This window comes from Gallinula chloropus (assembly GCF_964237585.1).
Source record: "Gallinula chloropus genome assembly, chromosome: 2".
In the NCBI taxonomy this organism is placed as follows: domain Eukaryota; kingdom Metazoa; phylum Chordata; class Aves; order Gruiformes; family Rallidae; genus Gallinula; species Gallinula chloropus.
In genome coordinates this window covers 161,983,424-162,002,228 of record NC_140086.1, presented here as the reverse complement: position 1 = coordinate 162,002,228, position 18,805 = coordinate 161,983,424, and the positions used below count along the sequence as shown (strand labels likewise).

The window sequence follows — 18,805 nt, the reverse complement described above, 5'->3', positions numbered from 1 at the left end:
TGTGAATACTTATGCTTGTGAAGAAGAGGATTAAAAAGCTTCCCTGCACTCTCAGTGGCTGTTATTCCACTCAACCAGCCTTTCCCTGAAGCACCCTTTGTGCTCTCTCAGATATCACACCAAATCTCATCAGAACAGCAATTCTACTGAGCATATTTCTACATGATAATGGGAGGAGAATGGGCTTGTGGCAGCAAAAATAGACAAAATGATAGTTAATCACCTCTAGGCTTGTTGTTCTTTGCTGACAGAAGAAGGTTGGCCATCCTCTCAGTGTTATCTTTTACTAATGACAAGGGCTGACTTGTAAAATTAAATTTTCCTCTATCACACAGGCATTGAAGTCTTCCCTCCACCCACTGGGCAAGCTGCTGAAGGCCTTGACAGTAGCTTTTCAGGCAACATATTCTGGGATTGGGGCCAACAGACACTTGCTGACTATGGCACAAGAGGAAGTCAAGTACTATGCGAAGAAAATATGGGAGTTTTACCAGTAAGTCGATCATGCTGAGCCCTTCCAGTGGGTATGAGCACAGAGGGATTGTGGACTAGACCATTTGGATCACTTCTTCAGCTGACAGGGCTGCTTTATTTCACAGTGTATTTCCTGAGAGAGCTGCTTCTGAATGGTGCTGGATTAGACAGTCATTTGTAATAACCAAAGCTTTATGGACCTGGCTGGAGACTGGCTGGAGAGCTGTCAGGCAGAAAAGGACCTGGGGGTGTTGGTTGACTGCAGGCTGAACATGAGCCAGCAGTGTGCCCAGGTGGCCAGGAAGGCCAAGGGCATCCTGGCTTGTGTCAAAAACAGTGTGGCCAGTAGGTCCTGGGAGGTGATTGTGTCCCTGGACTGGGCATTGGTGAGGCTGCAGCTGGAGTGCTGGGTCCAGTTCTGGGCTCCTCACCATAAGAAGGACATTGAGGTCCTGGAGTGAGTCCAGAGAAGGGCAACCAGGCTGGGGAAGGGGCTGGAGGGCAAATCCTCTGAGGAGCAGCTGAGGGAGCTGGGGGTGTTGAGTCTGGAGAAGAGGAGGCTGAGGGGAGACCACCTCACCACCTACAACTATGTGAAGGGAGGTTGTAGAGAGGTGGGTGATGGTCTCTTCAGCCAACTAACAGGAGTCAGGACGAGGGGAAATGGCCTCAAGCTGTGTCAGGGCAGGGTCAGATTGGATATTAGAAAAAAATTCTTCACTGAAAGAGTTGTCAGGGCTGGAACAGGCTGCCCAGGGAGATGGTTGAGTCACCATCCCTGGATGTGCTTAAAAAAAGGGTAGATGAGGTACTTAGGGATATAGTTTAGCACAGGATGGGAACAGTTGGATTTGATGATCTTATAGGTTTTTTGCAAACTTGTGATTCTGTGACCTGGAAAACTTTTATTATGCCCACTGCTCAGTACATGACCCAGGGCTCTCACTGAGTTGTGGAAGCTCCATGAGCTATTGCCCATAATAATTGGTTAGACAACCATAAATAAGAGGAAGAAACCTCAGTAAGCAATGAGAACAGCAAAGTGCTGTTTGATATCTGTGTCTGAATGAAAAACAGCTTAACATGCCTCAACTCAACAGGAGTTAAGAACATGTGGTGTAAGCACCTTGTTGAGGCTCTGCTGGTGTGGGCAGTGACTCTAAAATGAGGTGGTTCAGTTGTGTGGTGGTGCCTGTGGGTAACTAAGCACTGAGTCAAAGGCATGAGTGGGGTCCTGTTGCTGTCTGAGCATCTGTTAGAAGATAGAAGACATGCCAGAGTAGGCAGAGGTTGGGAGCTCTGCCTCTAGCTGTGCTTGGGGTGGTATTGCCTTGAAAATAAGAGGTTGAGTGAAACCTCTGTTGTTATCAGTGAACCTTATGTACTTGGGGAAGACTTCCAGCTCTATGATGAAGGGTTATCTCTCCCAGAGCAGTCTGAGAACAGCTGGACAGCTGATGGCAACAAGTGAGATGTGATTCAGTTCATCTGAGCTGTGCTCACAAGCAGTACAACACAGCTGACACCCTGAGCACTGCTTCATGTGAAGGTGCTTCTGAGCTGAGTGCACACTGTGGAGAGCTTGGTTCATGTCTCAAGACCTTTCAGATGCAGTGTGCAGAGGGAGACCCACCTTGCTCTGCTGTGCCCCTGCCTGGGGGCTGATACTTCTACACCAAAAAAGGGCAGCCTCTCCCTAATCCCAATTTTAAGGTTATGAAGATTTTGGCTTGGAAGTATCAAGACAACCCTAAGCTGATTCTTGAGAGTGTGAACATCCTGAAATGTTCACAGATAGATTGGATAATCAGTTGGTATGACAGGTCCTGAAATCTCATGTCCCTTGAGTGGGAATACAAGGAGGTGGTGCTCCATGCAGACCACAGTTAGGATCTCCAGAGTGACTGTCCTACTCTTCAGAAGCTATGGGGATCTTTGAAACCCTTACTTATTCCTGGCAACTTCTGCTGGTAATGGAGCATGTCCATTGAAACTTGAATGCCAACCACACCACAAGGATTACTGAGAGCTTTTATTAATGCTCCACTTGATGCTCAGACAGCTGAGCTCCTCACTTGTGAATAACAAATCACACTTAAAGGGGAGGGGAGATAACTAAACCTTGGTTCTGCTTCTCTTCTAGGGGTTTGCTCCACCTGGCACTGGAACAGAAAGGCCAAATGCCTGCAAAGTGTGTGGATGGAGATACAAGGTATGTGTCACTGATTGTTTAAGGCTGAGCTTTGTGGATGCATGGGGTGCCTTCTAAAATATCTAAAGTGCTGAACTGATGGTATTTCTCCTTTTGAACCAGGCTTAGTGCCTACACTTTCTTCTGAGCAGACATTTCCATAGCTTTACTTAAAGCATGACAGCAACTTCTTTTAATCATGTTCTGTAGCAGAAAAGATTGGTGAGCTGGAGGTGTGTGGTACATGACACTGTAAGATCGTCTACATGAGCTTACTGTGTGTGAGGCAGTAGTTCCAGCACTGCTGTGTCCTTTCCAGTAGTCATGGGACCTTCTTGGTGACTTCCATACCAGTGCAGAGAGAAAGGTAGGCTTGAAAATAGGGAGTGCAGTGTGGGAAATGTAGCAGAAGTACAAGGCAGGATGTTCCTAGAATAAGAAGGTAGGAATAATTGTGGGAGATCCAGGTTTAGGGGTTTTTGGGGTGGAAATATGTGTCTCTTTGTTCAGCTGTTTCCTGCTTCATCTGGGTTTCTCTTTGCTGTAATCTGCAGCCATCTCCATGTGGGCTGGATGAAGCCAAGAAGTTGGTGTAGTGGTAAACAGCTGGAAAAGAACTTTATTTGAATTTATTTGGTCTGCTTTTCTCAAGAAAAGCTCAGGAAGAGCTGGAATAGCTCAGGAAGAACAGCTGAAGAGAGGTCTGTGGTGCTCTAGGTTTCTCCCAGTGACTAAGGAGACCATGTGGAGAAAAAGTACCCTGTCCTGTCCTACAGCACAGGCTTGTATCTTCAGCATGAGAGTGTTTTAGGTCACTACTATCCCGCTGTGACACTGAACTCTGAGGTGGAGGAAGGAGGGGAGAACAAGAACAGCCTCTTCCATTGTGTCCCATGTGCCTCAGGACCCTGCTTTGCTTTTCTTTGCCACAGTGACCAGAAGGCATGCAGTGTTGTCTTGCCACTGATCTTGCCCTGCTTCTACCCTGAGCTTTTCATGCTCTACATGCTCTATCATGAAAGAGAAGATGACTTGTACTGCCAAGGGATTGTGGACCTAAGCCTGTTTCCTGACATCAAGCTCCTGGAGTTTCTGGATGTGCAGAAGTAAGTGACAGATTTTCATCCCAGGATGCAACACCATAGGGTGATGCCAGCTGGGAAGGCAGTGGCTGGGGAAAGCTCTGATGCCACAGGAGGGATAGATTGGACATATAACATGTTCCTGGGTTCATTGTTGACTAGCTCTGAAGTTTTCCCTGGTCAGATACAGTCTGTGACTGTCTCAGAACTGTAGTCCAACCAGTGGGACTTCTCATAATAGTGTGGGCACACAGTCTCAACATGGGGGAAGGGCTAGGGAGCCAGATGTTTCCTTCACCCATTCCTGCAGCTAGTTCCATCTTTGATGGATGAGGACCAAATATTTGGGCTCAGTAGGCATGTGAGGTTTTTTATGAATACAGCATCAGCTCAAGGGCTTAAGCAGGGCAGCAGATGGCCTAGAATCTCTGATTTAGTCCAGGCACAGTGAGAGGAATTGAATCTGCGAGTGCCAAAACTCTCTACTGATTACTACAGGAGCTTCTGTGAGTAAAATGAACCCTACACTTGGGTTAATGAGTCTGTTAATTCTTCCTACAGTAATGAGAAGAGCAAACACAGCCTCGTGCACCTACAAGACTTGGCATCATCTAGAACAAGGAGATAAAAGCAGTCAAGGCTGACTTAGGGTGTAGTTAAGATATGGATGTCTACCTTCTAAATCTTCTCTCTCTTCTCCTTTTAGACACCTCTGGCCTCTGAAAGATCTCACCCTGACAACCAACCAGGTAAAGAAAGAACCCTAGGAGTTAGCTTTGGTGTGTTAGTGAGGTGGCATTGAGGCTACCTGCTGGTGCTGGCTAATGATGGAGCTTCACCAAAGTAACCACCATGCAGGTTGCACTCAGAAATCAGAGCTACATGGTGTGGGTTGATTAGTTAAGCCCTGTAGCTGCTGCATGTGAATTCCCAGATGGGTGGCAATGAGCTCTACATAGTGCTCTGCTCAAGGGTGTTGCTAAGATGTCTGTGTTCAGAGTGGCACTGTAGACATCTAAGTGTGTTGAGAGTGGCACTGTCTACAAGAGCTTTGTTTTGCCCACCTTTCTGGGCAGCAAGTGTGCTTATTTTGGGTCCAGCCATTTGGTGGCTGTCTGTGGGATGCACTTGCAGAGACACAACCCTTTCTCTTTCAGAGGCGGTCCCTTATCAAAGACAAGTGCTTCCTGTCTGCCACAGAGTGCCTCCAGAAGCTGATGTAAGTCACCACCCGTTACCTTTGACTGACAACCAGAGCTGATGGAGATTTTCTGTGTCCTGGGAATGCTGTAAACTTCAGCTTGTTTACAAAAGCATATCTGGGTCAGCCCGCAAGAGAGTTGAAATAAAAGTTGTTTGTGATATTTCAATTCAAAAGAAAGAGTAACTTCTAGAGAAGAATGTCAGGATGTTGCATGTTTAAATGCAACCTTCCCCTGGAAAATATCTCCCCTTAGTTTTGTGGAGACATTCCTACACCAAATCTGACTTTGAAGTGGAGTTTACTCAGTGTGAATGGAGAATTTTGCCTGGCTGTGACTGCCTGGTCATGATGGAGCCTGTTGTTCTGGGTACATGGAGCTATGTGGGGGTTATCCATCCAATGTAGCATCCTGATAAGTTAATGTAGCAAAGCTGAGTTAAGAAGCTCAGCTTGGTTTATTGGCTTAAGTCCAACCTAGGGGATGGTGATGCAGTAACAAGCGGGAAGGAAGTTAAAGGGGAGCAGAGAAGTGTCTCAGGATCCATCAGACAGGAACTCATGGGTTCTGAAGTACACTGTTCCTGGTGGGTCCCTTCCTATGAGAGCCAATGTGACTTATCTTCTGGGGAAGGCAGCATGGGATACATGCACCTTGGCAGGGCATTATGGGCAGGAAAAGTCAACCTTGTAGATGTGACAACTCTCTTAGTCCCTTGCAAGAGAAATACCTTGAATAGAACTGCCCAAAGTGATTTTTCCCATGCTGTTTGGGTTTTATTTGATGGATGGTGATCCAGGTTAGTCCTAAACCAAAAGACTGACACTAGGGTGAGCAGGTCATACTCAGGACTTGGGAAGGCTCCAGGTCTACCTGGATGATGTTATATCTTGGTGATGCCTCCTGGCACAACCCCTTTTTTTTGATCCCTTTTTATGCAGCCATTTGAGATGATGGGACAGTCTTTTTCTGTACCACAATGGTCTGCTCTGATTTTTTTTTTAGTTCTGCTGCTTTGTCTCTTTATCTGCATAGTGGAAGCATCTTTGACATGGCTGTTTCCACAGCACCACAGTGGATCCCCGGGAAAAGCTGGTGATCCTCCAGAAGACGTATGAGGAGATAGAGAACACAGTGTCCCGGGTGGTGGAAAAGGACTACAAGCTCCCCATGGATGATCTGCTGCCCCTACTGATGTATGTTGTATCCAGAGCAAAGTAAGTGGAAGCTTTTAACTTCCCAGTCCCGTTGTTTTGTGGTACCTCAGAGAAAGGACAGCCACGTTTCCAGGCCAAATAATTTAAATGACAACTGGGGTTTGTTTCTTAACATGCTTTTTCCTGAGCTGTGTTTGGGTTTCTGTGTGTTACTGCCTGCCAGCTGTGGGGTGATGGTGTGGGCCATGAGATAAAGTGGCTAGGGACTTCTTGAATGTCCACCTCCTTATCTGAGAGGATAATTCAGGGTTGTCATAGGAAACACAGTCTTACCTGTGTCTCAGATTACTGTAGAAAATAGAACATGAAACTTTTGAAGGCCAATTGTTGATGCCTTCAAGGCATCATCTATGTATCATACATCTATTTTCCATTCTCAGTGGGGCGCTGTGATTTGTTTCAGAGATGAGGAAGGTCTTGAACACCGACCACCTAGTGATCAGACTTTTCCTGTGTAGGAATGACTGTAAACATAACACACTCCTGCTGAAGCAGCTCTGGCTGAGCTGCTTTCACTGGAGCTGCAGGAACCTGCTTACATCCACTAGAATGAAACTCTACTTTTGGGTTTTTTTTTTTTTAATTTGTTTTATTTTGCTGGAAAATTTTGAGTTGAAATCCTTGACTGACTTCCTGGATATGCTGGATGTCCAAAAAAGGGTGAAATGTTTAAACTCAGGACTATGAAACCCAGAAGTTTGTTTCCAGCCTCCTTGGCCTTCTCCCCACCTCACCCCTCGCCTCGGCCTCCTCGGCCTTCTGACCCCCCAAGCCCCTCGGCCTCCTCGGCCTTCTGACCCCCCAAGCCCCTCGGCCTCCTCGGCCTTCTGCCCCCCCCAAGCCCCTCGGCCTCCTCGGCCTTCTGCCCCCCCCAAGCCCCTCGGCCTCCTCGGCCTTCTGCCCCCCCCAAGCCCCTCGGCCTCCTCGGCCTTCTGCCCCCCCCAAGCCCCTCGGCCTCCTCGGCCTTCTGCCCCCCCCAAGCCCCTCGGCCTTCTGCCCCCCCCAAGCCCCTCGGCCTTCTGCCCCCCCCAAGCCCCTCGGCCTTCTGCCCCCCCCAAGCCCCTCGGCCTTCTGCCCCCCCCAAGCCCCTCGGCCTCCTCGGCCTTCTGCCCCCCCCAAGCCCCTCGGCCTTCTGCCCCCGCCAGGCCCCTCGCCTCGGCCTCCTTGGCCTTTTCTCTCTTTATCCTGCAGTCCTGTAGGATGGCAGGGGTTTGTTTGCTCAGGAGCCTTCTCAACTGTAGATGAGAGAGGAGGGGAATGAGACACTATGAAAAATGGAGGAGTTCAGATTTGCTTATGACTGAGCATCTTTGCTGAGATCCAGTCATGCCAGGGACCTCAGGGTACCTCCAGAAGATCAAGATGATGCACAATGAATGTCAGAGCAGCAATGAACTTCCAGAATCAGCAATGAACTTCCAGATCTCTGTTTCCTTCTCTCTGTATTCTGATTTCAAGCACCACAGACACCAGTGCCCAGAGATTTGTTCTGGTTATGACTTTTTTTCTTTCTTTCCCCCCCCTAGAATACAGCACCTGGGAGCTGAAATCCACCTGATCAGAGACTTGATGGACCCCACCAATCAAGGAGGACTGTATGACTTTCTGTTGACAGCACTGGAGGTAAGAAAACCTTTTCAAGAGCGAGTTGTGAGCTGCTTTAGCTTGTCCTGAGTAGTAGAGACACACGTTGTACTCTCATTTAGTTTCAGAGGGGTGTTTATAAGTATAGTATGGATTATTTCCTTTCTAGTCTACTTTTAATTAACAATGTACAGATTTAATCTCCCTTCTATGGGGGCATCACAGCTTCACTTTGTGTGCAAGAGACCAGATTTTGCCCCAAAGTCCCAAAACTTTTCTGTAACAGCTTGCTCTGTTCCCTGCCTAGTCATGCTACGAGCACATACAGAGGATGAGACTCCACCAAAGAGAGAACTGCCACGTCACTCACAGCTCCTGAGCCCCAGGACCTGAAGGGATGCTCCTCCCTGATGCACTTTCTTGACCAAACACTGTTGGAGGAAGAAGCAATCAAGTCACCACTGTCCTGGCTGCCTTTAAAAAGGGAAGAATGGTTAATTTATTGAGATGAGGTTTTGTTGTTGGGTTTTCTCTTGGACTATGATGACAAAAGTATGGCTGTATGGATGCTGTGGGTTTTAAGCCTTTGGTAACACAACCTCAGCTTGTGGTTTGGGACATAGACAAGGTTTTGTTTTCCTGCAGAGAGCAGCCTGCCTTCCAACCTTGTTTCACTGTTCTCTTGGATGCTGTGTTTGTTTTGCACTGGTGAGCTGACATAAGGGAGGATTAGTTTATAGACAGTGATTAAGTGAAACCCCAAGAACTGTCTTGGTGGGACGACTCCTGGCTGACAGAAACGTGGCATGGACAGGAGAAGCTATTTCCATCCTGTTCCTGGAATGAGGTGGCTTTTCCTGTATCCCTAAAGAGGAAGGCTTTTCCATTCCTCTTCCTACCTATCTCAAACTCAGTACCTCTCCACTGCATTGTAAAGCTGCTATTGACTAACTTCCTTGGTTTATGATACTTCAAAGTGTATATTTATAATCTTGGAGAGACTCCTGTTATATCTCAGGGATATCACACTTGCACCTTGGATGTGCTAGTGCTGCTTTGTAGTTCTGCAGGGGTTTGTGTGTGCCTTATAGAAAGGACCATGGATTGTCCTGGGGTTGTGAAACTGCCAATCCTGGTGAGACAAAACAGAAACCCACCTGGCTTTCTGCACTGACAGAGCTGTGAAAACACTGGTTTTCCTGGGGGTGCACAGCTTTGTGCTGACAGATCACCCACCGACTGTACCCAGCTGGGTACAAATCAGGGAAGAATTGGGCTGGATTTTATGCTGCCTTTATAAAAGACAAAAGGATACTCAGTATCCTGTTCCTGTCAGACAAAAAATAGTAAAGTCTGAGTTGCATATTTAGGGCAAAAGCTCTTTTCAACTAGATTTTTAACCTGCTTTTATTTTACACATTGACTTTTTAAATTGTCCAGGTCGGTGACTTCAGGAAAACAAAACACAACTGTACAGTTTTCTCTTGTTTATCACAAGTATTATGCTTTAATAAATAGTACACTGATTACAATAGTTAATATATTGGTATGAGAGAATCCTAATGTAAGTTTTACAGTAAACTGTATTTAAATAAAGCTGTCTAATTTTTAAGAGAGATTCCAGGCTCCCCTATGTCTTGTTCCAATCTTGTTGCTGTTTTCAGGCTTTTGAGAATTTGCTTTCCTCTCTTTAACTTTAGAAAACAGATGCCTCTCTTACTGCCTTATCCATAGGAATGGTGAATTTGAACTACAAATTGGTTTCCTGCTGTAATTCTGAAGGGCTGAATCAATAGGACTAATTTTTGTTCTTCTGCTCCTTGCTGAATAAGTAAGAACATGGATTAAGCTTTAAGCTCATTTCTTGCAATTAAAACTCTTCTGGTTTACCCCATTGTCTGGCACTGATTATGCTAAGCTAAGCCTTAGCATGCCTTAGGAAGGATAGCTGTTAGATATCCTCAGAGCTGAAGACAGCTCAGGTGAAGAGAACAATTACTTCAGCACCTCTTCAGCCACCCTGACATGCTGGGCTATCTTCTTCCTTACCAGCTTTACCCAGGGAAGAGGGGCTATCTTCTTCCTTACTAGTGGTCCACACTAGGGAAGAGGAACTACCTGCAGAAATGATGCCTCCTTCCTTGAGAAGTGCTGCCTGAATTTTTGCATCACAGCAAGCTCATGCCATCCATCCAAGTGAGGATGTGGCAGGCTGGACAGAACAGTGCCTAAACCAGCCTGGGGTATGTTGAGATATACTGGGTTCTTGGTGTAAACACCTAACTTGGAGTTTTGTTGTCTTCACACAGCAAAGCCCAGCAGTTCCAGCTTCATGGGACAAGAAACTGTCTGGCTAAGCAAACCCTTTTATAAAATTGCAGTGTTGAAAGTGGTTGGTGCCAATCTGAGTTGCACAGCATGCAGTGAGACTGGGGAATGCAAGACCAAAAAAACCATGCTTCCCTACTGATTGTCAGCTCTACAGCATTGTTCCTGACCTCTCTGAAATCTCACCTCCTTCATGTAAGGAAGGAAAGCTCCAGCTTGCCTGCCTTTGAGAATGTAAACAGCCAAACTTGCCTAAACCTGGCAGTTTTCCAGTCTAAAGAAACAGCCTGCCAGAAGGTTGAATCACTCAGATGTAGTCACAGCTGTTTAAAAGAAAAAAAGGAAGTAATCTGTTTTCTCCATACTGCATTCTTCCATGCTCTGGATATTGATTCTTTTTTTAAATTCAGGTACCACTTCCTACTCAAAAATGCAGAAATTTCTACTACAAAATAGGACATGCAAAATGCAGGCATGTACAAACTCCACAGGATTATCTAGAAAACAGTGAGATTTCTACTATTGCACTTTCTAAACATACAGGTGGTTTAGTTGCTCTTACCAGTCATCTTGTTGAAAATTGAGGAAGTTCTTGAGCTGTAATTCAAGTGAGCCCTAAAGGGGCAGCTAAGGTAACAGTGTGCAGCCATTTGTGCTTCTAGGCTTTCTCACTAACCAGTAAAAGCAAGAGGGATACCTCACTGGAAGCATTCTTTTAGCCCAAGGGTAGCATTCAGGTTGCAAATTGTGCTGTGTAACCATGCAGTAGTGCCATTTGGTGTGTTAACAGCATGGCTTTTTAGGGAGATAGTGGTGAGGCTACTTGCTAGCTTCCCTGATTAATCAAATCTCCACTTGATATAAAACACAGTGCCTTTGAAATAGGGTGGTGAAATGTGAGAGTACATTTGGAGCTCCTCCTTTTGAGCTGGGGTGGATCATGTGCTTTAAATTACCTGTGGGAGATGTGCTATCAGGATTGCAGCTTCCTGATAGGGTAGATTTAATCCTGCAGACCCTGGAGCAGCAATGATAGCTGACTCTACCTGAGACTTACAGCTTTGGAGAGATGCCACTGTATGGGGAAAATACTAGTCAGCTCTTCCCCATCCAGGCTGCAGCTGTTGAGCCAGATCAGGCTTCAAGGGAAGCTAGCTGACCTAAGGTCCTCTCTAATATTAGAGAAAAGGAAAAGAAAAGCTAAGCTGCACCTGGAAGTAGGACAGGCCTTGAAGCAATTTAGGTGTGAGCAGGCAAAGCAGAGCTTAAATGCTGAAGCCTGCAGTGCAGGTTTGCTGTCTGCATGCAGTGCCCTCAGAGGGAACATGGTGCAGACCACTGAGATCTCAGTGTTTAGCCCTGACAGACCTAAGCTTGATCCACTGAGAACTTCTGTTCCCTTTCCCTGAATGATACTCACAGGTAGGGCTCATAATACTATAATGTATGGTTTGAGTTTCTCTTATCTGAGATTTTTTTGTCCTGTCCAATTAATCTAGACAAATACTGTCAAACAGTGTTCGGTTGTCTTAATGAATGTACTCTCTCCCCACTCTCTATTAAGGCTCTTTGTACTTAAACTGCAACAGCTATTAAACAGGGAGGAGTCAGTCTTCTACAAACACCCTTTTTTTTTTGCAAAGGGTTCATTTTACAAAGAGCTGAGTAAATAGGAAGTTAGAGTAGGGCTGTATCTATTGCTGCTTTCAAGTGGTGGAGTAATGCCTCCGGAGGTGGAGAAAGTGAGGTCAGGTCTAGTTTCTTGAAATCTTCATTAGCACTCAATGATGTTAACACCTTCACAGTCCTCTTTAAATCAAACACTGCATGGAGCATGCCCAAAGTGGAAATGGCAGCTTTTGGAGTGTTCTTTGCTGAAGCTTCGTCATCCAGGCCCTTTTCCAAGACAGAAATCCTGTTCTCTGCAATAACTTTGAGGAAGTTGTAGAACTCCTTATAGTCTATACCCGTGCAAGACTTCATGATCAGCTGAGAGAGAAGAAAACAACAACACACTCAGCACTGAAATGGAAACAGCTCTCTCTTAGTTACAGTAAGAACTGCAAAAAACATGTTTTTCAAGCTAGTAACTATCTGGGATCATAAGTAAACATGTTTAATCATATTATTTTTGTAATTCTCCAATGTCCTTAGAGACAAGAAGAGTAATGGGGGACCTTGTTAATGTTTATAAATATCTGAAGTATGGGATTCAGGGGAAATGGGCAGCCCTTTTTCAGTGTCTGTGGAGACAGGACAAGGGGCAATGGCTGCAAGTTGAAGCACAGGGAGTTCCACACCAACATGGGGAAGAACTTTTCCCCAGTGAGGGTGATGGAGCCCTGGGACAGGCTGCCCAGGGGGTGTGGAGTCTCCTTCTCTGGAGATATTCAAGACCCATCTGGATGACTGTCTGTGCAGTATGAGCTGGGGAGCTGCTCTGGCAGGGGGGTTGGACCCGATGATCTCTGGGTGTCCCTTCCAACCCCTGTGATTCTGGGATTTCCTTACCTTGAAATGCCACTAGCCCCAAAAGCAACAGTCTGTTTCTTCTAAGTACTAAATGGCTGTGGCTTTTGAAATTAGTTTTGAACCATACAAACCTAGAGCAGCAGCAATAGACTCCAGAAATAAACTTTACATTTGTTTCATGCTTAGGATTTTGGAAGCATACAAGATACAATATTGCTTGCTATAGTTACATGTTCTAAAAGCATCACTTTGAAGACACAGAAACTTGCTGCCACCTTTGTTTTAATTTTGTTTGGCTCAGATTCACTGTTTTTTCATGAATCATCTTCAAACCAGTTCTTCTGCATGCAGTCTGTCTTATCAATTCTTCTATTTACATTAAAAAACACTTGTATTTTATAAAGAAGAACATAAATACTACATGAAGGATTGATCTGGATGCCAAGTTGAAGAACAGTTGAAGCATTAGTGTTTTAGGCAACATCCTAAGCTCCTTGACATGGCAAATACACACTGGCACAAACCCTTCCCCATCTTACTAAAGGAATATTTGATTTCCTGCAGAATGAAGTTGTCACCAGTTCCTACTATCTGTATGAAACACATACTAATTCCAGGGATGATGTTAAGGGCTTTTGTGTCTTAGAACTCATAAGGTTGTACAAAGCAGGGTCCCTAGGACAGGGCATGCAGGTCGGTGTCCAGATGGAGCTGGAATCTCTCCAGAGAAGGAGACTCTACACCCACCTGGGCAGCCTGTCCCAGGGCTCCCTCACCAGCAAGAAGTTCTTCCCCACATTGGGGGGAACTCCCTGGGCTCCAACTTGAGCCCATCACCCCTTGTCCTGTCCCCACAGACACTGAGCAGAGGCTGCCCATGGCCCTCTGGGTCCCACCCTTCAGCTCTTGAGAACCAGTGATCAGATCCCCTCTCAGGCTTCTTCTCTGCAGGCTGAACAGCCCCAGCTCCCTCAGCCTTTCCTCCCAGGGGAGATGCTCCAGGCCCTTCAGCATCTCTGTCCCTCCTCTGGACTCTCTCCAGGAGATCCCTGGCTGTTTGATCCCAGGGAGCCCAGAACTGGCTACAACACTCCAGGTGGGGCCCAACCAGGGAGGAGCAGAGGAGTCAGGCAGCCTGCATCATGTTGTTATACCTGGCATTGTAGGTGCCAATCATCCATAGGGTCTTTCCATTCATTGATTTCCCTCTGGACAGCTGCTAGTTCATCCTGCAGGAAGCACCACATTATGGCCACATTGCAGCCATTCACCCAGTTGTGGTTGATGGAAATGGTGTCCTCCTGAAGGAAGAAATTAAATGGTTACTTGGCACGATGTGGGAAAGCAAGAGAAACCAACTGTAACACCACCTATGATGCAATATGCAAACTCAGATTCCTCAGCATGGAAAATGCTGCTTTGGCACCACCACACCTCTTTGTATTGTCCCTCAACAGCAAAATCTTGTTTCACTCTGTAAACTGGGAAATGTCTCCAGTTCCTCTGAGGAACCTTTAAAGGGAAAGACAGTGGGAGAACATAGCAGGGAGAAAGGAATCACACACAGAATCACAAGGTTGGAAAAGACCTTTGAAGATCATCAAGTCCAACCCACATGCTGTCAATTTTGGTTTGTAATCCCCAAGACCAATTTGTCAGCATTTTCCTTTATTAAATTATAGTTTGTTGTCAGAAACTTAGATTAACAGCCTCAACTTAAACCCATCTCACCTACCATCCTATTTCTCAGTGAAATAGTAACATCTAATGAGGAAAAGCATAAGGAAAGAGGGGTGCAGACAGTTTTTCCAGTTGTAGACTCTCCCAGCTTCTAGTGGTCAATGACACAAGGAGCTTACAAGTTCAAGCTTGCTTTTAACCATCATCTTGAGCAGCCACCTTTCCTCCCTGAACCTCTCTAAACTTCTTTTGCAGCCCAGTTAGATTTTAGCATCCATAACAAACAGCTTGAACAGACTCAAGCCTGCTGTCTGACCATCTCCCTACATTATGAAAAGGTTGGTATTGGTTCTTTTTACCAGATTGTAAACTTGGTGGTGCCATCCACTGGGGATGAAGACGATCTCCCCTGCTTCCTGCACGATTTCAACAGGGGGTTGACTTTGGTTGTAGCGAGGGTAAACACTCCTGTCCTGAAGACTTGGTGCAGTCACATCAAAGGGCAAGTTGCCATGGAGATCCTTCAGGTACTCCTCCTGACCTGCTGGGTACAACAGCCACTTCTTTCTCCCACATATATTGGCTGACCAGCTATAGGAACGGAAGACATCAGCATGGAATGGAGTCCTGGGGGGTTAAATCAGAGGTTTAAGTAAGCACAACACCTAAAAGCTGTGAGATGAATGGAAGTCTCTGAGAATTAGGCATGCACACAGAGAAATAAATCCTTACTGTGTAAACCCAACCCCAAACTGTCATCCTTTTCATTTGACTGCTTTAAGTATTACAGTGCCACTATATCTATGCAGTACTGCATTATTTTCACAGAATCACAAGGTTGGAAGAGACCTTTGAAGATCATCAAGTCCAACCATTCCCATCCTGTGCTAAACCAGATCCCTGAGCACCTCATCTACCCTTTTTTTGAACACGCCCAGGGAAGGTGACTCAACCCCCTCCCTGGGCAGCCTGTTTCAGCCATGACAACTCTTTCAGTGAAAATTTTTTTTCTAATATCCAATCTAAACCTGCCCTGGCACAGCTTGAGGCCATTTCCCCTTGTTCCATCTCCTGTCACTTGGCTCAAGAGACCATCACCCACCTCTCTACAACCTCCCTTCAGGTAGTTATAGGTGGTGATAAGGTGTCCCCTCAGCCTCCTCTTCTCCAGGCTAAACATCCCCAGCTGCCTCTGTACTTCCCTATCAGTAAGTTTTGCACCTGTACCACATACACCTCAATGGCAGGAGCTGCTGTGATGTGAACTGATGAGAATGCTGTAAATGCAACTTCATCATCAGTGCTGGGCTTAATTTTTTACCTGCAAAATACTTGACTGACTCATCAGCGCCCCTCCGAGGCTTCTGTTGACTCTGCAAATCACAAGTGCCTGATGATCCCCAGGGTTTCTGCTCTAAAAACTCATATAATCTAGCTGATAACTTTTTTTTTTCCAGATTTTGTGAGTACAATTCAGGGCTTTCTGAAAGATCAAAAGCACTTCAGCTGACCACATAAGGGCAGCTCACACGCAGAGCTAAACGAGCTGCTTGAGAAACAAGGCTGGCTGGCTTCAGGTCCAGCACTGCCTCTGCAGTGTGATGCTGCCCTGAAGTACAATGTGGTAATTCCCCTGTAACACTAAATCAGAACAATGAGTACATAAGGATGGCAGAAGCCACACTGCCTTACCATGAACCTTTAGGTCCCATGTAGACAAACCGGTAATCATCCACAGCTACAGCATCCCAGTATTCATTCAGCCAGTCAGAGGAGAAATACACAGGGGTTGTATAAACATCTTGCTCAGGGAAAGCTCTTAAAAAGATAAGGTTTTGGAAACTGGTCTCAGTAAAACACAGTATTTCTCCTTCTACTTCAGTTCCCAAAACCCAGAGACAGAGATCAGTCAAGTCTCTCACAGGACATCAATACTGAGCTGCCATCTCTCTATCCCTGGGAGCTCTGTGTTGTATGTTTCTTGTCTCCCAGGAAAGCTGTGCAGGTTAACTGCTATTTGGGGAAACTCCTAATTCTGGCAGAGACAAATCCTAATAAACACATTCTCTTTAGATGAGAGACCTGCAAGACTGGTTGTCCACCTGGAAGGCAGGCTGGGAGTGTGAGGTTTAGGAGGGAAGCCAGGCTGTGGGACTTTGACAAGTGTGTGGCCTCCTCCTGCAAAATATGCTCCCCCTTTGACACCCCAGGGTGTGTGTACAGACTTTCTGAAGCCACAACACTGGTGTTTTGGAAAGGAGACAAACAGGGAGGCAGAGACTGACAACCTGCCTCTACTGTAAGTCACTGCAAACTCAAAAATGAACGAGAGGTGAGCATGAGGAAGTAGGAGGAAGGACAGGGTGTATCTAAGGAAGAAGTGATTTAAGTGAAAGGACACAAGCCCCACACAGGTAGGAGGAATGGACAATGCATTGACCTTACAAGCAGAAGGCTGGAGGAGAAGGAAAGCCAGGACAGGGTGAAGAGAACTTTAATGACTGGGAAGGGTAACAGAAAAGCAAAGGGTTGTAACTGACACATGCTCATGGAATGAACCATCATTAGAGATGTCCCCCTTCTTTCTAAGAAGGTTTGCACTCTGGCAGACAGACAAAAGCCAGATGATAGAACCACACACAGGGATAACACAGTCATTTCCAAAGCAGATGAAAAGGAAAATGCTTGAGAATATCAGCCACTTCAGGAAACAATGACCTGTTTAAGGATCACCAAGAACCACGCTGTGTAAGACTGATATTCTGGTGGCCAGATGCTACCAAACAGCACTGCTGGCCTTCAAACACTGAGGCATTAAAGGTAAAGTGTTAAGACTCCACAGCAGCTCTCTGCTGTGTGAGGTAAGGAGGGGTTTCCATGGTGTTCTTACCTGCTCAGGTGCCAGTCCTTCAGATAAAGGCACCCTCGAGCTGACTGGTAGCCGTTTTTAATGTACTCTTTCCAGTAGTTTATATACTCCTTGAAAGGCAGCTGCTGCTTTGGGTTAGAATTGTACTCCTTGACATCACAGTTGGCAACAGGTACCACAGCATCTCCTGAAAGAGAAATTCTTTGAGCCCAGGTGGGGACAGAATAAGTGATGCTGAATCTCAGCTCCCTTAGCTGGTCCCCTGCACAACCTCCAATATCTGGGATATAATATCAGAATAAGTGATGTTGAATCTCAACTCCCTTAGCTGGTGCCCTGCACAGCCTCCAATATCTGGGATATAATATAACACCAATATAATGCCCAATACAGTGCAAACAGATGAAGTAACAACCCCTAGCCCAGCTGTCACTCCCAATGCCACCAATCCAGGCAAACATGATTCAGACCTGAAGTTAGTAATTTAACTGTGAGTAGAATTTTCCCCTTAAAACCCCATCAGGAATGGGGTATTCATTCTAATAAAGCAAACTAATATTTCACAACCTGAAGAGATACTTCACTGGAACTGAGCAATGCTTTCCCTTTCCCTGGAGAAAGTGTCAGTCAGCTTCTTGAGGTTAAATTTAAGCAGGTGTGTGAATTGGTATGGTTGAATTATACAGCACTTTTTATTGTATTTATTATTTATTTTTATTTTATTATCTAATTTGAGGTTGGAATCTGAGAAATATACAGAGTGAGTAAGTGCAGAACACATTAATTTAGAAAAAAAGAGGGAATTGCTCAGTGTTTAGTGGTTCTATTCCTATGATCAGAAGAAAGCTGTGTCATTCAGCATATGCATTTAAATCAGGTATTAAACACGTCAACAGCTTACCAAACTTCTGCAGCAGATGATCAAAGTTAGGCTTTCCATCCCAAGTAACCCAATTTCTCCTGCTGCCCCAGTCTTCAGTGAATTTAGCTGAGAAAATACAGGGCTGGTTTGGAATCAAATAATCCCGGAAAAAGTCGGAGTAAGTGAACGATTCGACTTTTTCAATGAAGTCAACGTGGCCTCCTGGGAGGCAGAATGCACCCTGAGATGAACTGCTGTAGTCATGAAAAAAGGCAGTGGAACAGGCAAATGTTGCCCTGTCCATGCAGGCTGGATACCTTTCCTGGCTTAGCCAAGGCAGCGTTGATGAGATGCTGTGCCAGGGCCAAAAAAACAACCAACCCCCCAACCCTTCTACTTTAAAATGTGACTTGAGTCTTTAAAGCCAGGAAAGCTCCCAGGAAAATATAAACCAGGCAGAGGTGAAAGAAGAAGTTGTGTAGAAGCATTCACAGCGTGGTGAGCTAATGAGGATCTTCCACAGGTGAGAAGGTTCAATGCCAGGGGGGTGTCTGACAACGAAGCTGCCCTATGGATGGTGGAGATGTTGCTTTATCCCCTTGTCACCTTCTTGTCTGGGGTGGGGGGATGACCTGCAAAAGCTGGTTCCTTCCTAAAACAGCAGAAATGTTCATTTTAGTGGGATACTCCTGGTAAACGAGCTAATTGCAGGGGTGGAGGGAAGGGAATCCTCTTAATATTTGGGGCAGTGGGGAGAGTGCTGCAGTGCAGTGATGGTACTGGGGTGTACCCCTTTGAACTGGGGAAGATGGAAGTGCTGGTAGCCCCACACCCCCTCCCCTCA

The 18,805-nt window shown here is 45.9% G+C and overlaps 2 protein-coding genes across 2 annotated transcripts in view; one reads left to right on the top strand and one right to left on the bottom strand.

The window, feature by feature from the left end:
• ALS2CL (ALS2 C-terminal like) overlaps nt 1-8,180 on the top strand; it is a gene marked incomplete at its 5' end in the record, with an annotated part of 31,243 nt that extends 23,063 nt beyond the window's left edge. Inside the window, 8 exons of the mRNA XM_084260056.1 lie at nt 336-493; nt 2,618-2,686; nt 3,598-3,771; nt 4,454-4,496; nt 4,905-4,966; nt 6,017-6,166; nt 7,693-7,789; nt 8,058-8,180. Of these exons, the coding sequence (XP_084116182.1) occupies nt 336-493; nt 2,618-2,686; nt 3,598-3,771; nt 4,454-4,496; nt 4,905-4,966; nt 6,017-6,166; nt 7,693-7,789; nt 8,058-8,129 (825 nt within the window). The 3' untranslated portion in view covers nt 8,130-8,180. The remainder of the gene's footprint in view (nt 1-335; nt 494-2,617; nt 2,687-3,597; nt 3,772-4,453; nt 4,497-4,904; nt 4,967-6,016; nt 6,167-7,692; nt 7,790-8,057) is intronic.
• A 2,282-nt stretch (nt 8,181-10,462) lies between these two features.
• JMJD4 (jumonji domain containing 4) lies at nt 10,463-18,265 on the bottom strand (the record flags this gene model as incomplete). The annotated part of the gene is made up of 6 exons (XM_084280098.1): nt 10,463-12,067; nt 13,705-13,851; nt 14,590-14,857; nt 15,923-16,048; nt 17,121-17,286; nt 18,001-18,265. The coding sequence occupies 6 exons, from the start codon at nt 18,263-18,265 to the stop codon at nt 11,756-11,758; spliced, it is 1,284 nt and encodes a 427-aa protein (XP_084136224.1). The 3' UTR covers nt 10,463-11,755.
• Nucleotides 18,266-18,805: the final 540 nt, after the last annotated feature.